At 42.6% G+C, this 27,056-nt stretch overlaps 1 protein-coding gene across 1 annotated transcript in view; it reads left to right on the top strand.

The window, feature by feature from the left end:
• Positions 1-16,188, top strand: part of TMC5 (transmembrane channel like 5) — a 76,538-nt gene extending 60,350 nt beyond the window's left edge. Inside the window, 6 exon segments of the mRNA XM_036749301.1 lie at positions 1,296-1,374; positions 2,105-2,209; positions 9,017-9,070; positions 13,019-13,030; positions 14,363-14,405; positions 16,058-16,188. Of these exon segments, the coding sequence (XP_036605196.1) occupies positions 1,296-1,374; positions 2,105-2,209; positions 9,017-9,070; positions 13,019-13,030; positions 14,363-14,405; positions 16,058-16,188 (424 nt within the window).
• Positions 16,189-27,056: the final 10,868 nt, after the last annotated feature.

Below are 27,056 nucleotides of genomic sequence, written 5' to 3'. Positions count from 1 at the left end.
CAAAAAAGTCTGTGACCCGAAGGGGGTGACTCAGAATGTAATATCACTGGCCTCAAGAAACAAGTATTTATTAAGTACTTACTGTGTACCAGGCACTGTGCCAAATACTGAAGAAACAAATACAAACAGAAAGAAAGAGAACCCCTGCCTCAAAGAGACAACATAGGAAAGAGAGCTTTAAAAAGTGGGGTAAAGGTACCAGGTGCAGGGGCATGGTTTTGAGGTCTAGAAGTCAAGATCAGAGCCAGGAGGGGAATAAAGGCTGGCCAGACTAGGCCCCTCAACAAAATAGAGGCCCCAAGAGAAACTTACCAATGGGAGAAGGGGGCTGATCTGGCAGAAGGATATTCCAGGGTGAGAAGGTCACAGTATTGTTGGATGTTCTAGGGCAAGGGAGCCCAGGTGCTGAGGGAAGTTCCAGGATTAAACAGCAGCTGAGGCATGGGTTCAAATTCCAGAAGTCAAAAGCAGATGGAGCCACTGGGTGTCACAGTGGATAGAGCATCCAGCCTGGAGTCAGGAAGACCTGAGTTCACCTCTGGCCTCAGACACTTACTAGCTAACTGTGTGACCCTGGGCAAAGCCCTTAGCCCTGTTTGCCTCATCTGTAAAATAAGCTGGAGAAGGAAATGGCAAACCACTCCAGCATCTTTGCCAAGAAAACCCCAAGTGGGACCATGAAGAATCTGAAATGACTGAATGACCACAACAGGAGCAGAGATTGGAGGGCTCTGATATCATAGAGACCCTGATTCATTACAGCCAAATCCCCTCAGTGTTCTTTGTGGTCCAAATTATAAGCATCTTGGTGTCATGATCTGATGTCATAAAAGTGCAGGGGATAGAGTGTTGGACTTGGTGTCAGGATGACTTGAGTCCAAGTCTGGCCTCAGACGCTTGCTAGCTAACTGTGCGACCCTGGGCAAGTTGCTTAACCTTGTTTACCTCACTTTCCTCAACTGTAAATAGGGTTAATAATAACCCCTACCTCCCAGGATTGTTGTGAGGATTAAAAAGATAATGCATATAAAGTGCTTTGCAAACCTTAAAGTGCTGTGTAGATGCTAGCTAGGATGACAGGAACACCTGCCGAAGTCCTATTCTCCCCTGTTCATATCTACAATCGAGTAGCGATCCCAGTAGGAGAGAGAAGATATTGTATTCCTCGGGGATCTTAGCTGCATAGCTGCCTTGCCTCCTGAGCCCAGTTGTACTTCCAGGTTTGCTCTGTAGCACAACACCATAGATCCCACCCAGAATTGTTTTGTTTTTGTTTTCTTCTTCTTTCTTTTAAGGATGATCACCTATCTTTACTGGCAGATAATCGAAGGAAGGAAGATCATGATTAAGCTCCTCCATGAACAGATCATCAATGCAAGTTTCTTACTACCATTCTCTTTTTCTCTTTAAACTTGAGAATAACCGCAGAAGTATTCTTTGGGTCCCATTTCTTTACTGGGTCCTGCTAAAACAGGGGTTCTTAACCTGGAGTCTATGAACTTGGAGTGTGCGTGTATGTGTAGACGTGCGTACTTCTGCATATATACATATGTATGTGCGTACGTATAATTGCACCTAATGCAAGACTGGGACAAATTCTTTGGGGAGTGGTTGGAGGAAAGGCATTGGATGAAAATGAGTCAGGAAGGGGAGATCTAGGATTTACTAGGGCACATAGAGTGGCTACCAGAGTGGGGAGGGAGATATGAAGAGAGATGCCAAGAAAAAAAAAAGGAAGGGTGCAGAAGACAATTTCATATTTGTCATCATTTTGCCCAAGAGGTCTAGGAAATGTAAGTCTCCTTCTGGCACCAAGGCCAAAAGCACTCCCAATTTTTTAGATTCAGAGGGGTGCATCACCATGCATGGCCCATTAGAGAAGGAAGAGAAAATGAGGTGTTGGTGGTTTAGTCAAAATCTGTAACAATTTCATTTCATGTCAAGAAAAAACATGGTGACCATTCTTCATCCAATTCTTCTGACCTTCTCTCTAAACTGAATGTTCTAATGAGATATGAAAATCAAAGAACTTCCTCTTTCCAAGAGTCTTCTCTCACTTTTGCCACCTGTTCCCTATACCTTCGTCCACTCTTGTTTTGGACAGGAGGGAAAAGACAAGATGTTTCTTGTGGAGAAGATTTTAAAGCTCCAGGAGACCCAGAAGAAACTAAATACCTTCCCACTGGCTCAAGAAATGAGAGAACAGGAGGTGAGTCCCAAGTCCTAATGCAGAGTCCCGGCTTCTACTGAGGCGTCCTTCCCTGAGGTGTAGTAATGCAAAGAGTCCTGGCCAAAGAATCAGAAGGCATGGATTCTAGTCCCAGCTGGGTCACAAAATGCCCGGGTGGTCTGAAGTGCAAACCACTTATACTTTCTGAACCCCATCTCCCTGATCTGTTTTTTAAAAAAGAAGTGGATGACTTTTCTCGTCCTGATTCCATCAAGGGATATTATGATACTGATAAATGAAATAATATTGGTGTGACCTTTTAAAAGTTCAAGAGACATAATTTCTGGGTAATTTAATCATTTTATTAATAAAGCTAGCATGTTCATTAATAATAGAGGTCAGTGGCACTCTCAAGTGCCAAAGGGGGCCAAAGACCCCTCAAGGTGGGTTCACAGTTTATATACCCCTTGAAAGAGTGGGTGTTCCTGAGGGTGCCTATCAACTGCTTAACAATTAATGAGAGAATGAATATTATAGTGAGAGGCTGGCTATATTATGTGGGGATAAAAATTATCCATCCTACAGTAAGAGAGACTGAGGCAGAGATCTGAGCCAGTGGCACTTTATTAAAGGATCCATGGTCCCCTCTGATGAAGCAGACCTCAGATACTTAAATAAGCCAAACAATATATCAGCAGGGTCAGAGATTGGGCATCAGGGTCACAAATTGGGTGAAGCAAAGAATATTTCCACTGGCTAGGTGGTCATAAGATTGTCCTAAGATGGACACCTGCTCATGTTGGACAAAAGAGAATGGCCCAGAAGTACAACAATAAATTTAGGGGAGTCACCTCTGCTACACTTGGCTCGGTCACCATGACAAGGAAAAATAAGGGTGAAGGCCCTCTGGGGTAGCTTCCCATGATTACGTAAGTAATCTTACCACCTATAGCTCACAGCTCTAGGGCCAAATATACAGAACTCATAATCACTACCCTTATCCTATCAAATTGATTAATACTGAATTGGAATAGAGTAGGGGGTCTCAGTGAATCAACTTTCTCAATTACAATGAACATCTTGAGGTACGTGACTTGGGTCACCCAAGTCTTGGTCAAAGGGACTTATCAATTCCCATACGACCTGTCTGACAAAAGGGGGAATCTCCATTTTCCCAGACTTGTCTGAGTGAACAGGAGCAGGAATCCATCCATTCACCTAAACTTAGAATCTCTTTTTCTATGGATTAGATCTTAGCCTGGGTATGTCTTTCTCCAAGATTTCCCACGCTGGCCGATTTCTGGATGAGGAAGTAGAAAAGGGGAAAAACCTCGGTCCTGATTCAACAATTAGTTCTTAACTACAAGAGAGAAGTGATCATTTCTCTCATAGGTAAACTCTAAAAGGCTACATAAATGGAAGGGATGAGCATCACTTATGCTAACTAAATAGAGCTGATTCCTGGAAAGGTCAAGAGTGAGGATTTTTCTGAGAATGTCGCATTGAATGCTCACCAGAGAAGCGTCTGCTCTGTGTCAGGAACTTTGCTGGGCTCTGGCAGTACAAAGACAAAAGTGAAAGTCTCAGGTTTCAAGGAGTTCCCATTCTAACAGAGAAGAAACACGCATATCGATGGGCTTGTACAGTGGTGATATAAGGAAACCTTGGAGGGGAGGGCTCTGGTTGCTGAGAGGATTAGGAAAAGCCATCTGAGGAAGGTGGCACTTGAGCTGTTTTAAAACACTGTTTTCAGGAAGTACAGATGAGGAAGGAGTGCATTCCAGACGCAGAGGACATCTATTGGGATAACCATCCTACAAGATTGCATCAACCTTGGTCCTCCATCTTATCACTACCCTTTGCCTCTGATTAGAGAGTAGGGCCTTGAACTCCAAACTTCCACTTAAGGAAAAGGCTCAGCTCAGACATCTCCTCATTTCTCACCTGGCTGCACTACTTTGGGTCTTCTCCTACTGACTTCTCCACTATGTCCCAAGATTGGATACCTCCTCCTCCTCCCCCCAAATGCACTTTTCAGCTTCCTTTATGTGTTGTCTTCCCCCTGTTAGATTATGAGTTTCTTGAGGGCAGGGACTCCCCTAACCCATATTTGAATCTCCAGTGCTTAGGACAGCACCTGGCACATAGTAAGCATTTAATAAATGTTTATTGACTAACATAAAGGCATAGATACTAAGAATGTAGAACTATGTGCGAGAAACAGCGAGAAGACCGGTTAGCTGGAATACAGAATATAGGAAGGTGGAGTAATGTACAAATAAGGCTGCAAAAGGTAGTTTGGGGCCAGGTTGTTTAAAAATGAAACATAGGAGTTTGTATTTGATCTTAGAGGTTAGATGGAGCAACTGAAGTTTATGGGGGGTGGGGGTGGGGAAAGAGGGCATTTCTTTTGTAGTCACTGTGATGGGCAGCCACATTTGGTATAATGTTGGGGAACAAGTACTGGTTCTGGAATCAGAGGACCTGGGTTCAAGGATCTTTAGGAAAATCATTTGGGCAGCTGTGTGGAGAGTGGATTGGAATGGGGAGTAGCTTGAGTCAAAGAAACCATTTGGAAGACTATTGCAAGAATCTTTGGGCAAAACGATGAGGGATTGTTTCTGTTTTGTCTCTGTATCAATAGAATCTGACATGATGTGTTACATCTAGTAGGCATGGATCAATGTTTGTCTAATGGGATTGTATGAAAAGGCAGTGGTAATATCTTCTAATTCTGTTGAAGATCCCTTTCTAACCTTTTTATGGAGCTGCTTCTATAAGAACCCTTTAGGGTTATTTCAAAATGGATATAAAAATAGAAAATGCCAAAGAAATGACGTCACTTGTCCTTAGCGTTTTAAGGCAGATGAAGCTATGTTGTACAAGGTACTCTTGGGTACTCACACTTTTTAAAAAAGTGTGGATAGGTTCACACTTAAAAAAAACCAACCCAAATCCGAAACAAACAGAGGTTAAGATTTGCCCAGGGTGTATTTAAAAGCCAAACCTAAGAGTTTGTATTTGATCTTAGAGGTAAGATGGGACCACTGGAGTTTATTGGGGGGGTGGGAGAGAGGGAGCGATGCAGTCAGACCTGTTTGGTAAGTTCACTTGGGCAGATGTGTGGGGGATGGGTTGGAATGGGGAGTGACTTGATCCAAGAAAACCAATTAGAAAACTATTGCAAGAATCTTTAAGTGAGCCTTCAAACATGGAAAACATTGAACACTGATATCTCTCTTGCTTCTAAGAAATTGGCACTAAGAAGTTATGTCACCATCACTGTCCTTTTGTGAATCTACAAATTGTCCTACACATCATTCTTTACCACATTAAGAGGGACGTGTAGGACTGCCAGTTGTGAAGAAGGGAGGTCATAAGATCATAGATCTAAGAGACTTCAGAAGCCGTCTGGTGCAGCCCCTTCATTTCACAGATGGAAAGATTGAAGCCTAAAGAAGTGAATCGAACTGCCCAAGGTCATGTCAGCATGAAGCAAGAGAGGAGGAATTTGATTCCAACAAGCGGGTGCTCGTTCCACAGCATGACACCAAACATGGCTGCCCACCACAGTGATTACAAGAGAAATGCAAAGACTATCCAGATCTCACAGGCTGTATTTGTGCATTATAAAAAGGCCTTGCACATCATTGAAGCCGATCCAGGATGTGTCCACTCAATCACAGAATCATAGACTTTCAGATTCAGGAAGAGATCTCAGCTGCCATAGAGTCCAAAGCCTACCTAAAAAGGAATCCTCATCATAACAAACCCTACAAGTAGTGGGGCAGGTAGGTGGCATACTGGATAAAGCACCAGGCCTCACATCAGGAAGACCTGAGTTCAAATATGGCCTTAGATACTTACTAGCTGTGTGACCCTGCGCAAGTCACTTCACCCTATTTGCCTCCCTGTCCTCATCTGTAACATGAGCTGAAGAAGGAAATAGCAAATTATCCTAGTATATTTGCCAAGAAAATCCCAGAGGGAGTCACAAAGAGTCAGACATGACTGAAAAACAACTCAACAGCAACACAAGTAGTTATCTAACCTTTGCTTCAAGACCTCCAAAGAAGGGAAGCCGACCACTTCTCCAAACAGCCCATTCCATTTTTAAATGGCTCTGCTTGTCAGGAAGTTTGTTTCTTTATGTCAAGTCCACATTTATTTGCCTTTTGCACCTTGAACCCATTGCCCTTTCCTCTCTGTAGGATTGAATGGAACAAGTTTAATCTTCCATGTGATAGCCTTTTTCATATTTGGAGATATTACCTGCGCCTTCCCTGAGTTTTCCTTTCTCCAGTCTAAAAATCTCCAGTTTCTTTAACTGATGCTCATATTGTTAAAAGCATGGCATGATGGGTAGAACCCTGAAATCATATGACCTGAGTTTCAGCTCTGTCACATAATAGCAAGGCAGGTCACTTAATTTCCTGAAGCTTCAGATAACTTCTGAGGTTCCTTTTAGCTCTAACTCTAGGATCCTTATTTGCAAAGCAGGGGTATTAAGAGCCACGCTCCCTATTTCACAGAATTGTTATGAGGAGAAAACCAGGTAAAGCCCTGTATAAAAGGGATATACTGATGAAAGCAACACCAGATGCATCGATGAAAAGCATCATCGTAGAACTTCAAAAAATCAATATCCAGAAAGGGATATAGACAAGGAGATGAAATATCTTGAAAATGATCTGGGGCTACTTTTGAGCCATGGTCCTAGCCCCTGGATTACAAAAGTGAAACCAATGTTGTTGGCAACAACTCACTCATTTGCTTTTTGTAGATGACTGTGTTTTGTTTGACAATTTTGTCACAGATTGTAAAAAAAAAAAAGTCCAAACATAAAACTGAAAATTCCAGAGGGTACAAGTCTAGTTGAGAAGCATTTATTAAGTATTTACTATGTACCAGGCACTTTACTAAGCACCAAGAATACAAATATAAGCTAAAAGTCAATCCCTGAACTCAAGGAGCTTACATTCTAATGAGGGAAGACAATACACAAATAAAAGGAAGCTGAAAAGGGGCTCAGGGTGGAGGGAGGGTAGTTAGGTGGAGGGACGGTAGAGAAAGTCCAGAACGTCAGGAGTGGAGTCTAGAGAGAAATGAGGATGTGGCTGACCTGGGTATTTTCCTTAAAAGGGAGATTCAAGGAACCAGACAATCAGGGGAAGAAGCCACAGGGAAGGAGTTTAATGTCTAGTTTGAGATGTCCAGAAGTGGAGTGAACTTCCAAGGTGAGGAGACTTCTTTAGCATACTAGAGGAAGTCCCAAGTTTTAGAAAAGAATATCTACAAAACAAAATGGATTTGCAACAAAAATTGACTGCAAGGTATGGTGTGTGTGGGTGTTTGAGGAGATAATACGGTAAGTCTTGACTTGAATGGAGAGTGTGCCAAAAGACGAAAAATAAATTATCTACATAAGACTGACCAATGAGATGTCCATGAAGAGCAAAGCAGATATGTTCAAGATGCCAGTGCCGCCTGTAGCAATTTGCACATTGGAATGTTGGTCCACAATAAGGAATGAAGGGCAGAATATTGCTGTGGTTTATACACAAGACAACAAGCGTATGCAGAAACTTAGAGAATCACATGATGAATTAAAAACTCTTGAGAATATCTGTCAAGTAGCTGAGGATCAGGAGGTAGGAGCAATGCTAAGTAGTAAGGATGGTGAACAAACAATAGATCACCTGGCTTACAGACTAAATTCCAAAGGACCACCAACAGCCAGAAAGGAAGCCAAAAACTTGGTAAAATAAATTAAGCTTTTGCTTCTTCGGACAAAAATGGGAAAAATGGAAACAACACAAGTTCACTCTTTCAAGGGAACCTGCATCCTCGAGGCCACACGTGGCCCTTGTCAAACCCCAATAAATTACAGTCTCTTCTAAGAAAGAGACAAACAAAATTAGTGGATGTGTGTCCATGGTTTAATTCCTCTCAAGCTGGCTTGACATGCATCGCATGAAAGTTCAGTCCAAAACCGGCTCAGTTTGGGATTTGGAGGTACAGGGTTATATACCCTTTGAAGAGTAGGTGAGGTGTTCCTAATGGGTGCCAATCAACCCTGATTGGTTGACATAACTGGGAGGTGGGTTATATTAAAATGAGGTCTTGAGTATGTGACTTAGGTCACTTAATCTTGTTCAACTGGGGCTGGTATCATCCTGCTATCATTCTATCCCATGAGAATCTGTCTCCCTCCAAGCCTGAGTTGGATAAAATCACTTCAGGCTTGGGTCAGGTGAGACCAACTTAAAAAGAGTCAATGCAATCTCATTATCAGTAATGTCCTTCTGAAGAACTTTTATTACTTCCTCTTGGGTTTTGTTATTTGCTATATAGAAATGTTATTGATTTTTATGTTTGTTTTATACGGTACCACTTTACTGAATGAACTCTCTTTTTTTGATAGATTCTCTAGAATTTTCTAAGTAAACCATTATTTCATCCTCAGATCTAGTTTTGTCTTCTTTTTGCCTGTTTATGCCTTAATATATTTATTATTATCACAAGAAGATACCTCCATACTCCAGGGGACTATGGCTATCCAATGTTGCCTATAGAATCAGACTGGGTTGATGTGTTGTTTAATTTAGCTGAATCGCTTTTTTGTTCCTCTCTCTCCTTATTCTTTTTTCTAAGGCTGGCTCCCTGGGTGGAAGAGGGGAAGGGATATGATGATACAAAAACAAAGATATCAGTGAAATTGCTTCTTATAAGTCAAGGGCTTAAAATCATGGTCAGCCTTATTCCCGTGAAATAAATCACGAGTATTAAAAATAATTTTAGTGGTAGGAGACTTGGGTTTTGATGTGACTTTTTGGTCCTCTGCAGGTGGAGTCTAGGACCAACCCGGATAAACCAACAGATCTGTCAAGAAGAAACAGGGTAAGATATTTGCCCCCAGTCACAAAGCAAGGTTCCAGGCTCTGTCATTTGGAATCTAATATGAATATTCTTCTGTTTCTAGAGGGAATCTGGAACAGGCCTGGATAGAACAGATCTGACAAGCAGAAGCAGAATTCCTCTTAGGGTAAGAGGCTAAATGGACAAACTTAAGCCACTAGAACTACCTCTCACCTCTTAAAAGGGGGGCCAGAGTCAACTAAGCGGTGCATTGGGTAGAGTGACTGCCCTGAGGTCCGGAAGAGGTGAATTCAAATGTTACCTCTGATACTTAGTAGCCATGTGATCCTAGGCAAGTCACTTAAATAAGATAGTAAATGTAAAGTGCTTAGCACGTAGTAAGTGCTATGCAAATGTTAGCTATTATTTATAATAATTATTATTATAGGAGATCGGTATATCTAAATAGAACTCACAGGTTCTGCAGGGCTTGGGAGGAGGCCACTAGGTCCTGGAGAATGCTGCCTAGCATTATACTGTGAAAAGTTAAGCATACTTGTCCAAGAGGGTTAATTCTTTTTTTCTTATTATATTTTTATTCTGAACTTAACAAACACTGAATAAAATGGACACTTCCATATGTATAGTAGAACAGAATGAGATGACTGCACATGAAGCTACAGGACTAAGAGCAATGAGTGGAAGTTATAGAAAGGAAAATGTAAGTGTGCCGTAGAGAGAAATTCACTAGTAATGAGAGCCATCGCAAAGGGCAGTAGATTGCTTTGGGATTTAGGAAGGCAGGAAAGGAGGGAAGGGAGGAAGAAAGGAAAAAGGGAGCAAGGGTGGGAAGAAGAAAGTAAGGAAGGGAGAGAGAGAGGAAGGAAGCAAGGGAAGAAGGGAAGGAGGGAGGAAGAAAAGAAGGAAGATAGGGAGAGGGAGGAAGGAAGGAAGGAAAGAAGGAAAGAAAAAAATCTTTAAGGGCCACTATGTGATAGGCACCGTGAGGTAGGCCCTATTATGATCCCCATTTTACAGGTGAAGAAATGGAGGCAGACAGAAGTTAAATGATTTGCACAGGGTCACGATAACTAGTGTCCCAATCTGGATTTGTATTCAGGCCTTCCTGGCTTCAGGCTTAGTGCTTTTTCCATTGGGGCTGCATAGCTGCAAATGAGTTCCCCCTTACTTGATGTGTTAAAACCAAAGACTGGATAACTAGTTATGGATGTTGTCAAGGGGACTCTCAGGCTGGAAGGCCTCTGAGATGCCTTTCCACTCAAAGGTTTTTTATGTTAAAATCTCTTGCCCTAAGTTACGAAGCGAGTTAAGTGCTAGGGCTGTTGCATTCGGTGTCAGAAGGTAGAGGTCACAGGCTAGTTTCTGCAGTTCGAATGTGACTTTATTCCTCCCTTCAGGGAGATCCAGGGATAGACCTGAATTGGTTGGCAGACATACCAGACAGAAGCCATGTTTCTGTTAGGGTAAGCTGTCTTCTTAAAGTCACAGAGCAAGTCAGTGATGCAGCTGCTTCTTGGATGAGCGGCAAAAGTACTCACATCCAGTACTCTCACGAATTTTCTCATTTCTATAGAACTCTAGAATGACTGGACTGTTAGTGAAATAAGAAAATAACAAAAAGAAATAACAGTTCTCTTAGGGTAAGATACTTAATTAAAGCCACAGAACAAAGGACAGGGCCAGCTTGAAAGCCCAACTATCTTCACTCCTGATTCATTCTGGTCCATCATTCAGTGTGTGAACCTTTGGGGAATTTGGTACCGGTACTAGATACAGTCAACCTGACATGAAGTCTTATGACAAAAGCAGACTGGGTGAGTATGTGGGCCTGGCAGAGGAAAAGGAAGCTGAAGCTTTGAAGAGACAGTGAGTTCATTTTTGTGACATCCCCGGGCTGGAAGGAACAGAAATGTTACCCTGTATTGGTTCACAGTAAAGATTCATTTATTCAGATCCAATGAATTTGGAATTTGTGAGTATTTCGGGAAATGTGAGGGTGACGTATATTCAGCCACTATCCCAGCAACAAGGGCTTGCTTTGCAAACCCATACGGTAAGCATAATTGCTGGCAAGTTGGGAGAGATGGGAAGGTAGGAAAGTTGAGCCTGTTACTCAGAATGTGGTCCAAACCCTCTAGGAGTTCTCTGCATTAAAAAAAAAAATGGGTGCTAATTAGAAATCAATCTTCTCTCTTTCTTAGAGCGGTATGGTAGATCTTTGTCCCACCCTCTGTTGACTGTGTCTATTAAAATTTCCAAGAGACCAAGCTTCTGGATAAATTAAAAGCAGTCAACAAAAACATGCTAATTGTCCCCTCGGTAGCCAAAGAGACCAAACCTGTAGAACCTTCGGTATTTATAAAGGCTTTTTTGCAAAACGGGTGCACCGGAGGGTGAAAATCAAGTCTGATTGGTCAACAAAAGAATAAATATTATAATGGGGATCTTGGGGCAGAGACTCATCAATTTTCATATCATCTGTCTGACAAAAGGGAGACTCAACACTGGATCTCAAACACAATGAACCAGAATGGACCCTTTAGCCTAAAATTAGAATTTCTTTTACTGTCTGATTAGATCTTGGCCTGGGTAAATCCTTGAGATTTCCCATACTGGTTGATTTCTGGATGAGCAAGTAGAAAAGGGGGCACATGATCCTGATTCAATAATTAGTCATTAAATACAAGAGAGAGATATTCATTTTTCACATGACTCTATTTAGAATGTCAGGGAAGGGGAAAACCCCCTCACACAGAGTCAGAGGTTGGGTATGTCAAGGGGAATTCCCAAGAGTCTTAGGAAGCTCCTAGGACTATGGGACAGGAAGCAGCAGGTCAAGCTAGCAGGTTCATTCAAGCACACATTGCTCGCCAGAAATACGTTGGACAGGGAAAGACAATGTATCCTCCTTAGGTGGCAAGTGGCACCAGAGTTTTGTCTATGGCTGAGGAGAATTATATGGATGATTGAATGGGGTCAAGGGCATTTCCTTTCTCCCCCCAACTCTCAGTCCAGGCAGTTGGGCATGGCCGAGGGAAGAGTGGAGAAGGTACCTAAGGGGTGCAAGGCCCAGATCCTGATAGGCAAGATCATATGAAAGATCCCAATAGCAAAGGGGCTGGGGTTCTTTTAACCTCATATAGGGCACCCCAGAGTAGGTGGGCCAAGGGCTATTATAGTCCTCCACTTGCTGAGACCATATTGGCCTCCATGGTACAATGGGAATATGAAAGTTGTTAAAAGCACATTTCCTTCAAGGAATCCTGTAATTTCTTTAAAGTATGAAGGGGTTAGCACTTTATACCAATTCACCTTGATGAGGTATAGGCCCTGGAAACTCTTCCCCTGCCAACTTCCCCTGAACTCTCCCACATGGTCAAGTCTCTGGCATTAACCTGAGGCATCGACCCATCCCGATAATCCTCTCCACTGGTCTTTCATTGTGACCTATGCCCAATCTTCCAATTCTGTTGCCTCTAACCTATTCCAGTCCTTTATTGTCTGTTACCTCTGGATCACCCCAACTACTTGCCACTCTTCATCCCATCTAGACCGCATTCTTCCTTGGCCAGGTGGTCCAGGTCCCTGCTGTTCACCTAGGGCACCTGGTCCTTCTCTGTTACCTCCCAGTCACCCCAGACTACTTGTCAACTCCTAGATCCTTTCCAGGCAAGTGTAGTGGTTCTGGTTTAGAATTGGAACGTAATGACACATTCATACACCATATGGTCATCATCCTGGTAAGCAACTCCTCTAGAAAAGGGGCCAGCCATCACTACCAGCTTCCAATTAAGTGCTATTCACTGAACAAGTGAGCCAACAGGACCCCTTTGAGTAGACTAACAAGGCAGCCAGGCAAGTCAAACTAGCATTATGACCTTGACTACCATCTCTCCTTAGAAGCCAAGAGCTTTGAGATTAGCGGTGTCTCACTGACCACTAGATTTGTTTTCAGCCCAGCCCCCATAGCCATCTTTGAGGGTAGAAATCATTGTGGAGAAAGGGCTCAGTTTCCCTATCACCACCAGCAACAGCTGGTGAGCAGCTGCCACCAACAGGCATAAAAGAACAAGAGCCCTAAGGATAACCTCATCTCCCAGACCAACCTCACGGCTGTTAAACTGGGAAGCAACTCCTTTGGAAAAGGCGTCAGCTATCCCCACCAACTATCAACCAACAGCAACCCACACAGTAGGCAAGTCTGATTAGCTAAAGCATCAAGGTACCAAGAGGGAAAGACAAGAGGCAATGTATGCCAGACAAGTCAAACCACCAGCACCATCATCATCTCCCATTAGATCCTAATGAAGTCAGTCTTAAGACTCTGAACTCAAGAGTTTTTGAAGTAGTAATGCTTCCAGCTCAGTTTGGGGGCATCACATTCATTGTAGCATCAAATTCCTTCTCACACTAATCTCTCCTCCTAAGGAGCCAGGAAATCATCATCCGTGTCACCAAATTCTGCCAACTATACCAAATATTGTAGACTAGATTCATACTAAGTCCAAATGAAAGGTCAGGGTATACCAAGATTTATCATTGAGACATAATTTTTTTTCAATCTTCTTTTACTAAAAACAATTAAACACTCAACAATGATACACAGACAGGTATGGTTCTCCAGATCCTTGCACATGGGAACAAAACCAGGTCGATAACAACAGACTGCACAGGAATGAAAAGTCCAAAGAGCTCACTTATATAGGATTTGTGACAAAGTGGACCTCAGTATATTTATTACCATTTTCAATTTCATAACTAAGGGCTACAAAGGCTCTTTCAATCATTAATACTATGCAGCCTAGTCAGCCACTTTTAGAGGCTAAACTGGCCTGGACAGAATATTCAAGTAACATCCAAAGACCACCCAGCTGAAGGCCCACTTTCTGGACCTTGCCTTTAGTTTGATTGCTGTCAATTAGGCTTTCTCAGTGTAGGAGTGTGATGTGGAGCTCACTTAGCCCCACTAAGGCTGTCAGATTATCTGAAAAGTGGTGGTAATAATATTTACACAGTCTACCTCACAAAGCTATTATATAAATATGAGCAGTTACTTTTACAGTACAAGGCTACGGAATTCTCTTATCAGTATAATAAGGACTATCAAATTATGGTCCCTGAGACCTTAGGGAGACATTTATGATAATGTCCTCTCCTTGCTGTATCTTTCCTGATTTTTTTTGTTTAGGCAGTGGGAATAGCACTTAAGAAGTATTGAATATAAATAATGCCCCAGGAGGAAGGGCCTAGGCTCTCTTCTTCTCCACCAAACTGATAGTCTTATGACATCATTGACTTTTACTCTCTTTTCAGAATCAAAATCCTGTGACTATGGAACAACATTACGCTAACCATGGTGAGTGACTGAACTTCCAGTCTGTCACAAATACTTCCGAGGACAAGTATGAGTTCTGTGTGACTCTAAGGTCACTTGCACAGAGAAAGTCATACGACCTTTCTAGACTTCAGTTTTTTCATCAGTAAAATGAGGGGGTTGGACTAGATGACTGCTAAGGTCCCTTAGGGAAGCAAGGCAGCAAAGCAGATATAATGCTAGGTCTGAAGTCAGGAAGACTCACCTTCCTGAGTTCAAATTCAGCCTCAGACACTAGCTGCGTGACCCTGGGCAAGTCACTTCACCCCATTTGCCTCAGTTTCCTCATCAGTAAAAGGAACTAGAGAAGGAAATGGCAAACCACTCCAGTATCTCTGCCAAGAAAACCCTAAATGAGGTCATAAAGGTCCCTTCCCGTTCTAAATCTGTAATCTTCTTTCCTTTGCCTCGTTTCTTGGGGGCAGTACCACGTGTGAATTTCAAGTGACCCAAGTGCTTGGGTCTAGCCAAAAGAGAGTTTTTATTTTTCACTTTGAAGTGCAGAAGAATAGGAGAAAAGGTAGGCCCAAGGAATGGTTCAAGTCCAATCCTTGGGTTTCGATTCAGGCTCGAGGGCTTCACCTAGACCTTCTCATCAGCTTTTTGTCTTAGTGCTTCTCATTATGAGTGATGGATTAATGTTGCTTTCACTTGAAACCTGTCAAATTGACAAAAATGATAAAAAATTGTGAACAGTATTGAGAGGACTACGGGAAGACAGACACACCAATATATTGTGAATTCGTCTCATTGTTCTGGAAAACAATTTGTGATTATGGAAGACACTGAACTGTTAGTAACTTTTGGTCCTAGTCTTTCCACTACTAGACAGAAGCCCCAAGGACATCAGTGACAGAAAGACAGGGATAGGGATGGTCACGGGACTTATGATTTGAATAGTATAGAGAAGTACCAAGTGAAGAAGCTCCCTCTACCAATGTAGGTCAGCATCTTCTCTCCAACTTATGGTCTTAGAACTGCCTACAGTATTGAGACATTAGGAGACGTGCCCAGGGTCATGTGGCCATATAAGTTAGGGGCAAGAGCAGGAATCAGTGACTTTCCTAAGGTTGTTCAGAGGGAGGGGCTTTCTTGCTGTCGGTATGACCTTTTGACAGAGAAGTAAATATCACATTCCTGTCACATCCAGACAAATTATTGTTCATAGCAGCATTTTTTGAGGTAGGAAAAAACTTGAAAGAAAATAGGTACTCATCAATTGGAGACTAGTGGAACAAATTATGGTTATTAATTATGGGGTTTTATTATGCCACGAGAAATAAAAATAGGAAAAATTCTGAGAAACATGGAGAGACACTGATTACAAAAACAGTCAATAGCACTAAACAGCAGTGGAACTGTGACGAGTGAACGGCTATGGTCCTGGACAACTAAACAGGATGCACGTTCCCTCTCGGTGAAGCGATCAAGACCATTTCTGGCAGAAATGGATCAATCATGTCGGCCATTGTTCTAGCATTCCTGGCTTTCCTTAAATGTTTTCCTTTGTAGCCAGGGAAGGATTCAAATGCTGGAAAAGGGAGAAACAATTTAGGAAAAACAAGTGTGGTACAAAAGCAAAAGGTAGCCGTAAAACTTTCAAAAAGAAAAACCAATACTTTTGTTAAACCCAGATACAAGACAACACACTGGAATAATAGATGAAGATTCTTCTGAAGCCCTCAGGCTTGCCATGGCTGCTAGACGACAGGCAGAAATGGAGCAGATGAGGGAAGTTGAAAAATCTTTACGATCCCCATCCTGAGCTTCCTGGCAGAAGAAGGATATCAGCCACTTGCTGGAAGTGTACATATTGGAAGGTTGGGATTGTCCAAAGTCAACTTGGAAAGTTCTACCAGTTTCTTCTGACTCTTCGTTCACTTTTAAATGAAACAAACCATGTTTTGGTTTTCTGGTAAAGACTATTGTCATATTTAAACTTGCACTGCATAGCAAGTGATAAAACAATTTGAAAATCATGTATCTGGGCCTCAAAAATGTCAGTGGAAACTGTCAATCTGAATTTTAATGAAAACAGTCAGTACAACAAATGGGAGTCTGTAACCTAATGGGGCAAGTGAGTTGCAGCTCAGAGAACCAATGAAGCAAGTGCTGGGTTTTCCCAGGAGGAGGGGTGGGAACAGGGTTTACATGGAGCAAGGCTGTCCAACCTTAGGTTTTTATTGAAACAATAGACAATATATTTTGACTTGCCATTTTAATGAGAGCTTTGCAGTGGCTCAGCTTGGGTTACTAAAGCATTTATGTAAATTTCTACGCTAAATTTCTAGGCTGGCCCCATAAATCACACTGCAGGCCACATGGGGCCAGCAGCCGCATTTTGGACAGCCCCGACATAGAGTACTAAGGCAGAGAGAAGACTAGGCTGCAGGTGGGATGAGTTATCTCAGTTTCACCAGATACATGGTTTTGCACAATCTTGGAATGGGAGAGTTTGGGAGATTTACAAAATAATCAAAGCCCCAGGCAATTTATTGGCCCAGGGAACCAAAACCAGGCAGTCAAATGTATTTGCCAGAACTATAATTACCAATTATTGGTTCTTAGTAGGGCCAACTCTAGTCTGTCCCTCCAGGGAAAGTAATTCCCTGCCCCTACTCCCACCCCCAACACACACACGTGCACACAAACGCACACAATCATACCAATAACATGCCTCAGGTGGCCTAGGCCCTGGGGAGACCACAGCAAAAGTAAGTCAGGTCCTCATGGAATTTACATTCTAAAAGGGGAAAGAACATAGCATATCTATAGGAATATACAACAAAGACAAAGCTTGTGGGAGAAGACACCAGAAGCTGGAAAAGTAGGAGGAAACTAAAGAGGCCTCATGGAGAAGGTGGCTCTATTCTAATTGATGGGGTTTAGACTGCGGGAGCCCCCTTGAACTCCCCTTGAATCTTCCCACTAGATGAGGTGTTTGCCTGAGGCCATAAGCCTTTCATTATTGCTAGGCCCAAATCTCTAGGCTAGGTTAACCTAGCCTAGCCCTCCATTGTCTGGTTAGTTTCCACCCTTGATCCTATCAAAATCTGTTACCCCTAAACAAGCCTAGCCCTACATTGTCTGTTATCTCCAGGTAGCCTTAAACTACTTTAATCCCATTCTCTTGGTTCCTTAAGTCTGACCAAACCCCAGTCCCATCAAGCTCCTCCTTAGACTTTTCCTCAAGACCCTCCTTAAACCCCTCCTCCCATCACCCTAGGACTACCCTAGATCCCTCTCACAATCTTTGTGTATATAAGTTTCATCTTGCCTCCACAAAGAAGCTCAGATTCCATTTACCTCATATGAAATCTGACCTGCTTGTGAAAACCAGTGTTACAAATGGTGAGATTTCTTAAGACAACCCAATATGGCAAATCTGTAATAAATTTTAACTTTCTCTGGCTGTGAGAAGGCTGGCATCAAATTCATTCAGGCAGGACCCAGTGTGTTGGTATTTTGGGGTCTTGAGCACCCCTGAAAACATGGTTCTTTGACTTCATCATCCCTTCTCCAGTCTTTGGGAGTGGAGTTCTTCCTTCAAGATGAAGTCTAAGCCATTCAAGAGCATTACAAAGGTCAAGCTGGAAAGGTAGCTCAGATTTACAATGTTATCTCCCTTAATCATTCACAACTAAGTGGACATTCATCTCAATAAGATGTTTGGTATAAAACTAACACTGGACAAAGTGTTTCAACAATCTGGCTAGCAGCTTCTGTGGGGGTATAAGATTCACCCACAGCCAGCACCCAGAAAGCTGCCAACTGCACAGGTTCTTCTGATCTGCTTAATTAAGGAAAGCAAGGTGAAGGGGTTGACAAGCTTACTTTTAATTCAGCATTCAAATATCATTCAGTTAGTTCAGGGGAAAAAACCAGCATCCTGAACTTCAAAACAAAATGCAAACAAATTACAAACATCAACAGACTGTCTGATTCAATCCCAACACATAGTTACCAGAGTTCAACAAAATCTCAACATCTGGGTTTATGAGCTGGAGGGCTCCTTAGCTACAGCTGCCCGGAGTCTCCTCATCAACACCATCTCTAGAGCCCCGCACAAATGGCTCTGTCCTCCCTTCTTATAGGGCTTCAGACATCAAACATCATCTGAATCACCAGAGCTCAGGCTCTGGTGATTGGTTCTTGAGTTGGCCCCTCCCCTTAGGACCCTGGGAGGTTCACATCCACATGGATTACTTAACACCTAATGGGGTTTGGGCCTGGGGCTTAGCACCTAGTAAAGCTCACTGAGATAAATTGAGTCACTCAAAGAAAACAAAGGGCATTCTGGTTACACAAAGGTTGGAAAAAAAATCTTTGGGCACAAAACCAAATCTCACATAATAACAATAATAATAAAGTTAGGCTCAGGGACATCCCAAAATGTTGGGGTGCAAGGTTGTCTGAAAGAATTTGCTTAGGCTGTCCCCAAATCAAGTAAAGGCATTTATTCTGGATAACACGACACACCAAGCAGGCTCCTCTGCCCCTTAAGGTAGATGTAGCTTAAGGGGGACACCTGATTAAGGGAGACATCCCCTAGGCAGGAGAGGCTAGAGATTCTTATAGAGGAAAACTTGGTAAGGAGGGACACTGTAGGCAAAGGGGGGGGGTGGGGGCGGTGTTCAGAGCTTTATCTATGCAGATCATTATTCAATTTTTCTGCCCAAGGTAGAAGGGCAGGGGGGCCCTTAGTTTTGCATTTCTTTGACCAGTCTACTTGAATCTCATTGTCTTCTAAAGTGGCTTGATACTTGAGACAGTGGGCTTCTCATAGACCCTCTATTTGAATCTCATCATCTGAATTATAACTACCACTCATTTAGTGTCTACTATGTGCCAGTGTGATAGATGATTAATTGGACCCCTGTTTGCTTTCTTTTTTTTTTAAATATTTATTTTTATTTTTAGTTTACAACAGACGGTTCTACATAATTTTGAGTTCCAGATTTTCTCCCCTCCCTCCCCCCTCCCTCCCCAAGACGGCATGGAATCTCATATAACTACCATGAATGACTTCGCATTGAATTAATTTATACACTAGTCAAGTTGGGGAGAAGAATTATGACCAATGGAATGAATCAAGAGAAAGAAGAAACAGAACCAAAAAAAAAAAACTACCCAAAAACAAAAACAAAAGAGAAGAGAAAAAGGCGAGCATGAAGTGTGCCTCAATCTGCATTCAAACTTCATAGTTCTTTCTCTGGATGGAGATAGCATTCTCCATCGTGAGTCCCCTGGAGTTGTCCCTGCACCTTAGGTTGCTGAGAAGAGCGAAGTACGTCAGGGTTGTTCCTCACGGAATCCATGTATCTGTGGTTGTGTACAGTGTTCTCCTGGCTTTGCTCCGCTCACTCAGCATTATGTCGTGTAGGTTTTTCCAGGTTGTTATGAAGTCCGTATCTTCCCCATTTCTTATGGCACAATAATACTCCATTACCTTCATATACCACAGCTTGTTCAGCCATTCCCCAATTGATGGGCATCCCTTTGATTTCCAATTCTTGGCTACCACAAAGAGAGCCGCTATAAATATCCTTGTACATATGGGACCTTTTCCCACTTGTGTGATTTCTTTGGGATTCAACCCTAGAAGTGGTATTGCTGGGTCAAAGGGTATGAACATTTCTATAGCCCTTTGGGCATAGTTCCAAACTGCTCTCCAAAATGTCTGGATCATCTCACAACTCCACCAGCAATGCAACAATGTTCCAATTTTCCCACATCCTCTCCAGCATTTATCATTTTCCTGTTTTGTTATTTTAGCCAATCTGACAGGAGAGATGTGGTATCTAAGAGTTGTTTTGATTTGCATTTCTCTAATCAGTAGTGATCCAGAGCATTTTTTCATATGCCTATAGATAGCTTTAATTTCTTCCTCTCAAAACTGCCTGTTCATATCCTTTGACCATTTCTCTATTGGGGAATGGCTTGTATTCCTATATATTTGGCTCAGTTCCCTGTATATTTTAGAAATGAGGCCTTTATCAGAGATACTAGTTGTAAAGATTTTCTCCCAATTTTCTGCTTCCTTCCTAATTTTTGTTGCATTGGCTTTTTTTGTACAAAAACATTTCAATTTAACATAATCAAAATTATCCATTTTGCATTTTGTAATGCTCTCTATCTCTTGTTGGGTCTTGAATTCTTTTCTTTTCCATAAATCTGATAAGTAAACCATTCCTTGCTTTCCCAAATTATAGTATCAGCCTTTACTCCTAAATCATGAACCCATTTTGACTTCATTTTGGTATATGGTGTAAGATATTGGTCTATGCCCAGCTTCTGTCCTACCATTTTCCAATTTTCCCAACAGTTTTTGTGAAATAGTGAATTCTTAGCCCAGAAGGTGGCCTCTTTGGGTTTATCAAAGAGTAGACTGCTATAGTTGTTGACTTCTCCATCTTGTATTCCTATCCTATTCCATTGATCCACACCTCTGTTTCTTAGCCAGTACCAGGTAGTTTTGATGACTGCTGCTCTGTAGTACAGTTTAATATCTGGTATGGCTAGGCCCCCTTCTCTAGCATTTCCTTAATACCCTAGATATTCTAGACCTCTTGTTTTTCCAGATGAATTTTGTTATAATTTTGTCCAGCTCAGTAAAATAAGTTTTTGTTAGTTCGATTGGTATGGCACTGAATAGATAGATTAATTTAGGCAAAATTGTCATTTTTATTATATTAGCTCGGCCTAACCATGAGCAACTGATATTTTTCCATTTATTCAGATCTGACTTTATTCACGTGCAAAGTGTTTCATAGTTATGTTCATATAGGCCCTGGGTTTGTCTTGGCAAATAGACTCCCAAATATTTTATAGTGTCTACAGTAACTTTGAATGGAATTTCTCTTTCTATCTCTTGCTGTTGGGCTTTGTCAGTAATGTATAGGAATGCTGAGGATTTATGTGGGTTTATTTTATATCCTGCCACTTTGCTAAAGTTGTTTATTATTTCGAGTAGTTTTTTACTTGATTCTCTAGGATTCTCTAGATAAATCATCATATCATCTGCAAAAAGTGATAATTTAGTTTCTTCTTTTCCTATTCTAATTCCTTCAATTTCTTTTTCTTCTCTTATTGCTACAGCTAACGTTTCTAGCACCAAATTGAACAATAGGGATGATAATGGAACCCCTGTTTTATTTCAATCAGTATTAATCAGTTTGATATGATTCTATAGGGGTAGTGATTATAAGTTCTGTTATATTAGGCCCCAGGGCTATAAACTTTTGTTGCAAATTCATAGGAAGCCAACCAGAGGACCTCCACCTTTATTTTTCCTTGTTATGGTGACCAAGCCCAGCATATGGCAGGTGACTTAATTACATGGAAAGTCCACCAGCTATTTTTGTCACTCCTCTGTCCTCTGTCATCCCTTTAATGCCCAACATGGGGACATGACCATGAGCACTTGACCAACAAGTGGCCCTGACTGCTGGCTTGAAGACTATCTTCCCACTAGCCCATGGGTGTACTCATGAGTACCTCTGGAAAGGTCAAGGTAGGTTTGTCAAGGTCTGCCCATTTAGCCTTTTGTCCAATAGTGGGATTCTGTATTTTGTGTAGACTCTCCTGGAGGGTCGAGGGTCAAGGGCAAGGTCATCAACTAATGATATTCTATATTTTTGGTCTGCCCCACCTGTACCTATATTGTTTAGGCATCACTCACTGTAAAACTAAGGTCTGGAGGAAGGGGGCGCTTCAGATCGTGAGGAAGATCTGAGGTCCATTTCATTAGAGGAGACCATGCACCCTTTAATAAAGTGTCATTGGCTCAGAGCTCTGTTTCAGTTTCCTTTATTGGACAGTTTTAAACTCCACACCAGGCACTGTTTGTTAAATGCTTTACAAAGCTCTCTTTTGATCCTCACAACCATGGGACCCACGTGCTATTATGATCCCCATTTTGCAAATGAAGAAACTGAGGCAAACAGTGCAAGTGACTTGCCCAGTGTAATACAGCTATCACCTGTGGCAGGTGGGATTTGAACTCAAGTCTTCCTGACTGCAAGCTCATCTCTAAATAAAAGATGAAAAAGTCAACAGACTATTGAGAAAATGCAAGACAATGGCTGTAATTAAAGTGCTTAGATAAAACAAGGACAAAAAGGTGGTGCCACAGACAGGCCTGTGCTAAGAGAATTAGAGGATAAAAATGTGAACCTTGACTTGTGATCCGAAGAACATTCTGGATTAAGTGGATTTCCACAGGCTGAAAACTGAAGCGCTGATGACTTTTAAATAAAAATACCAGGTCTTATCGCAACTTGAGCTCCTTTACAAGGTAGGGGGTCCATCACTCCTACAAAAGCTGACTGAGATTTTCCACGTTGTATGGCAGGAGGAGGTCATCCCCCAGGAGTTCCAGAATGCCTCCACTGTCCATCTCTAGAAAGGTAAAGGAAATAGATTGCCCTGTTGTTATACCAAGAGCGAGTGAGACGCTCCACAGAGTATAAGTTTTAAATGGAGAATTTATTAGCCAGCGTCCATTCGGGGATCAACCCAGATCAGAATGGCCCTGGGTTGGGGTAAAGAAGTAGTTTATATAGAAAATACAGGGTGCAGTGGTTAATTATCTCTTGAAATTTACATGCCAGGTCACAAGGTGGTCTGGGGTACAGGAACAAAGGTCCTGACAGATCACAGATTCTGACTGGTTATCATTAAGTGGAATCATCTTATCTATTGACATTCCTTGGAGGAGTCCCGGAGCCCCAAGGAAGTTTGCTAAACTGAAAAAGGTCTGAGTCCATTCTTTATTATGCAAACTGGGGTTTTAGTTAGGGGTTGGGGGCAGGGTTCTCCTTAGCAATAACTGATTTTTCCAGTACCACACTGTGACAATCACAGGGGAGTCTCCCTCTTAGTCATTGCTGGCAAGATTCTTGCCAGAGTCCTCTTTAATAGGCTCATCCTTCACCTGGACAACAGTCATCTACCTGAGAGCCAATGTGGCTTCAGAAAGGGCCGAAGTACAGTCGATATGGTGTTTGCTGCCCCACAACTCCAGAAAAAATTCCAGGAGCAGAACAGAGGTCTGCATATCACATTTGTAGATCTGACTGTGATACCTGAGCAGCCAGCTATTGGTAAAAAACCCTGCCCCCAGCCCCTAACTAAAAAAACCCCAGTTTGCGTAAGAAAAACAGACTTAGTTCCTGCCCTTTGGCGTTCAGCCGGTGTCCTTGCCCCCCACCCCCCCCGCCCCCCCTGTTCTGAGAGTATGGACTAACTGGCCAGGGGAAGGGCCTGATGCTCTGCAATCTCTGTTTCTTTCCTGAGCGGGCTGAGAGATGCCTCTATCTTGTATCTACAAACCCAGCTGGAGCGTCCCTTGGTCTGCCTATGGCCTCTAAGGATGAAGGGTTCAGCCCCAGACATTCTCTTGAAATCCTTATTCTTATCTTGTGTTGTGGGGTGGGATGTAAATGGCAAATTGGATGGAGAGATCCTGGGTTGTAATTCAGTTGACACTTTGTCAGCAGTATGATATGCTGTACTTGCAGTCTGTTTAGGAGGTTCCTCTTCATGAATCATGATCACAAAGGTGGAAAAGGCTTTCCAAGCCTGCTAAAATAACATAAGTAAGTTTCAGGAGATAATTAACCACTGCTCCTTGATCTATTGCATAAATTTGATTTCTCCACCCCAAACTCTTGGTCATTTTGATTTGAGTTGAACCCCAAATGGCCGCCGGCTAATAAATTCTCCATTTAAAACTTATACTCTGTGGTGTGTCTCACTCGCTTTTGGTATAACATGACCAAGGCCGTTGATATTGTTAGTCATGAGGACTTAAGGAAAAATTATGTCAAAATTTGGTAGCTTGGAGAAATTCGTCATCATTGTATGTCAATTTTATGACGGCTGCTTGGCTGGGTTCTAGGTAATGGACAATGCTCTCGTGCTTTCCTAATCACCGATAGAGTGAAACAAGGCTGTGTGCTTGCATGTTATCAAATGCTTTCAATGAGGATGAACACAGCATCAAGGTCAGCCACTGCACTGATGGTAAATTCAACTTGAAAAGGCTACAAGCCCAGACCAAAGTAGAGAGAGTGCTGGTGTGATTTTGTTTGCAGATGATTGTGCATTCAATGCAGCCTCTGAAGCTGAGATGCAACAAAGTATGGATCAATTCTCTGCTGCTTATGCTAATTTTGGCCTAACAATTAACACCAAGAAAACACAGGTGCTCCATCAGCCAGCACCACACCATCCATATGTGGAACCATTGGTTACAGCAAATGGAGAAGTCTTGAATGCTGTGGATAAGTTCACTTACCTTGGTAGTGTACTTTCCAGGGATGCACATATTGATAATAAGGTTGGCACATGCATTGCCAGAGTTGGCTCAGTGTTTGGGAGGCTCCAAAGGAAAGTGTGGGAGAGAAGTTATTATGCTGACCTCATTGTTGTATGCCTGTGAAACCTGGACAGTCTACCAACACCATGCCGGGAAATTGAATTGCTTCTGATGAGGGTACAGACTCTGGGAACCCCCTTGAACCTGGAATACGGTCTCTGGGAGCCCCCTTGAACTCTCCTTGAATCTTCCAACTAGATCTGGCCATCGCCTAAGGCCATAATCCTTACCATATCTCAAATACCCATTTAGCCTAGCCCTCTATTGTCCCACGTCCTCCCATACATGAAATATAGGGGATCCACCTAATCTGCCGGAGGGGCTTCTTCGATTTCTTCTGACATCAGGAGGCAGTGAAGTATTCTCTCCTGCCAAATGACCTGCTCACCTTTTTTCAAACAAACACTTCACTTATAACATCTCGACTCCACTTCTTCAGAGTTTTGTGATATGTTGCAGCAGGTATATACTCACCATGCACTTGTCTGTTGTCCTTGTGTAATACTGTTTTCCAGAGATTGTTCGGTCCTATGTCACACAGCCATGTAACATTGGTATATTATTGGTATAAAACAGATGGGCCCTTGCTGGTGGGAGAGGTTTGGCATAATTAAAGGAGCCTCCTCTTTTGTTTAATTCTGGACCTAACTTGTTTACTTTCAGGTCAGTAAATAATAAACATTAAGTGCTTACTATGTGCCAGGTGCTATGGTATACACAGACATCCAGACACACATTCATTCTCCATTCAGTTGGTTTTTTCCTGTGCAGAAGAATTAGACCAAATGTGTGAGTAATTCTGGATATGGGAGGCTCTGTAATTAATGTTCTGGGGGCTCGATGCAAGCTCCTGTGTTCCAAAACCAGGAACCTCCAGAGGATCTCCTCATCCATAGGGAACTTTAATTTCTATCACAATGGCAATGGGCCGTTAAGGATGAAAATGGAAGGGCGCCAAACAGAAATGAAAACAATCCACAAATATTTTTATATTACTTTACTATCGATGACAGTTGACCCACCACACTTGGATTCTGCCTTTACACTATTGGATGTGCTTACGGGAGGTAGAAATAGGAATAAAGACAACAAATAGTAAAAGGAGCTGGATTAGAACAAGTAAGACTGGTGCTGGAGGCAGAACAACTGTGAAGGCAAGGAAGAGTTGATTTCCAACCTATCCGAAGGGACAGACTGGTGCCAAAGATGTGGAAGAAAGCCCACCAAAACTAATTCTTACTTTTTCTTTCATCTACTCCTCTGCTAAAGTTCTACTAATAATGCCTCATCCTGGAGATGAGATTAACCTGCTTGGGGGCAGAGCCAAGATGGCAGAGTAAAAGCAGAGACCTGATTAAGCTCTCCCCCCGAGTCCATCCAAATACCTGTAAAAAGTGGCTCTAAATAAATTCTAAAGCAGCAGAACCCAAAAATGACAGAGTAAAACAAATGTCCAGCCCAAGATAACCTGGAAGATTGATAGGAAAGGTCTGTTGTACCAGGCTGGGAGAGAAGTGCAACCCAGCATGGGCTGCACTGGCACAGATCAAGCCCCAGCAAACCTGGAGCAGGGATCAGGGGATTGAACCACCGGCAACTGTGGTGGTTTCCAGACTTCTCAACCCACAGACACCAAAGACAACACAGAAGGTTGGTAGGAAAGGTTTGTTGGACCTAGGTGAGAGAGGCGCATGGTCCAGTGCCAGCCCTGGGGCAGACTGCAGTGAGATTGGCCTGCTGTGGAGGCAGTAGGGGTGGCTGCTTCCAGAGCCCTTGGTCCATTGATGGTGGGGGAATCAAGTGGCTGATCAAAGGGGGATTGCAGGTATCTTTTTGCTGGCACTGAGGCAGGATTCTCTTGCTTTGCCCTGCTTGGATCTGGGTCACAGTCCTGGGGTGAGGAGCGCTGGGGTGGTAAAGCCTGTGGTGGCTGTGAAGAGGGAGTCCTCCTCACAGTTCCAAGGCAGAAAAGAGTGCTTGAGACCACTCAGACCAGAGCACAGGCCAGGGGAGGAGTAAACACCTTTCCTTTGATCATACCACCCTGGAAAAACAGAAAATTTACAGTCTCCCTAGAAGTATCTCTGAAAACAGCTACACAAAACCACTGAAGCTTGGGACAGTACATCCTCCACACTGGAAGCAGAACCCTACCTTAACAAAGAGTTCAAAAGTGAAGTAATTGGCTGGGAAAATGAGCAAACAGAGTAAAAAGACTCAGACTATAGAATCTTATTTTGGTGACAAAGAAG

The sequence above is a fragment of the Trichosurus vulpecula genome, chromosome 1 (genome assembly GCF_011100635.1).
Source record: "Trichosurus vulpecula isolate mTriVul1 chromosome 1, mTriVul1.pri, whole genome shotgun sequence".
Taxonomy (NCBI): domain Eukaryota; kingdom Metazoa; phylum Chordata; class Mammalia; order Diprotodontia; family Phalangeridae; genus Trichosurus; species Trichosurus vulpecula.
The sequence above is the reverse complement of the archived record's forward strand: the minus strand, read 5'-3'. Positions and strand labels throughout refer to the sequence as shown.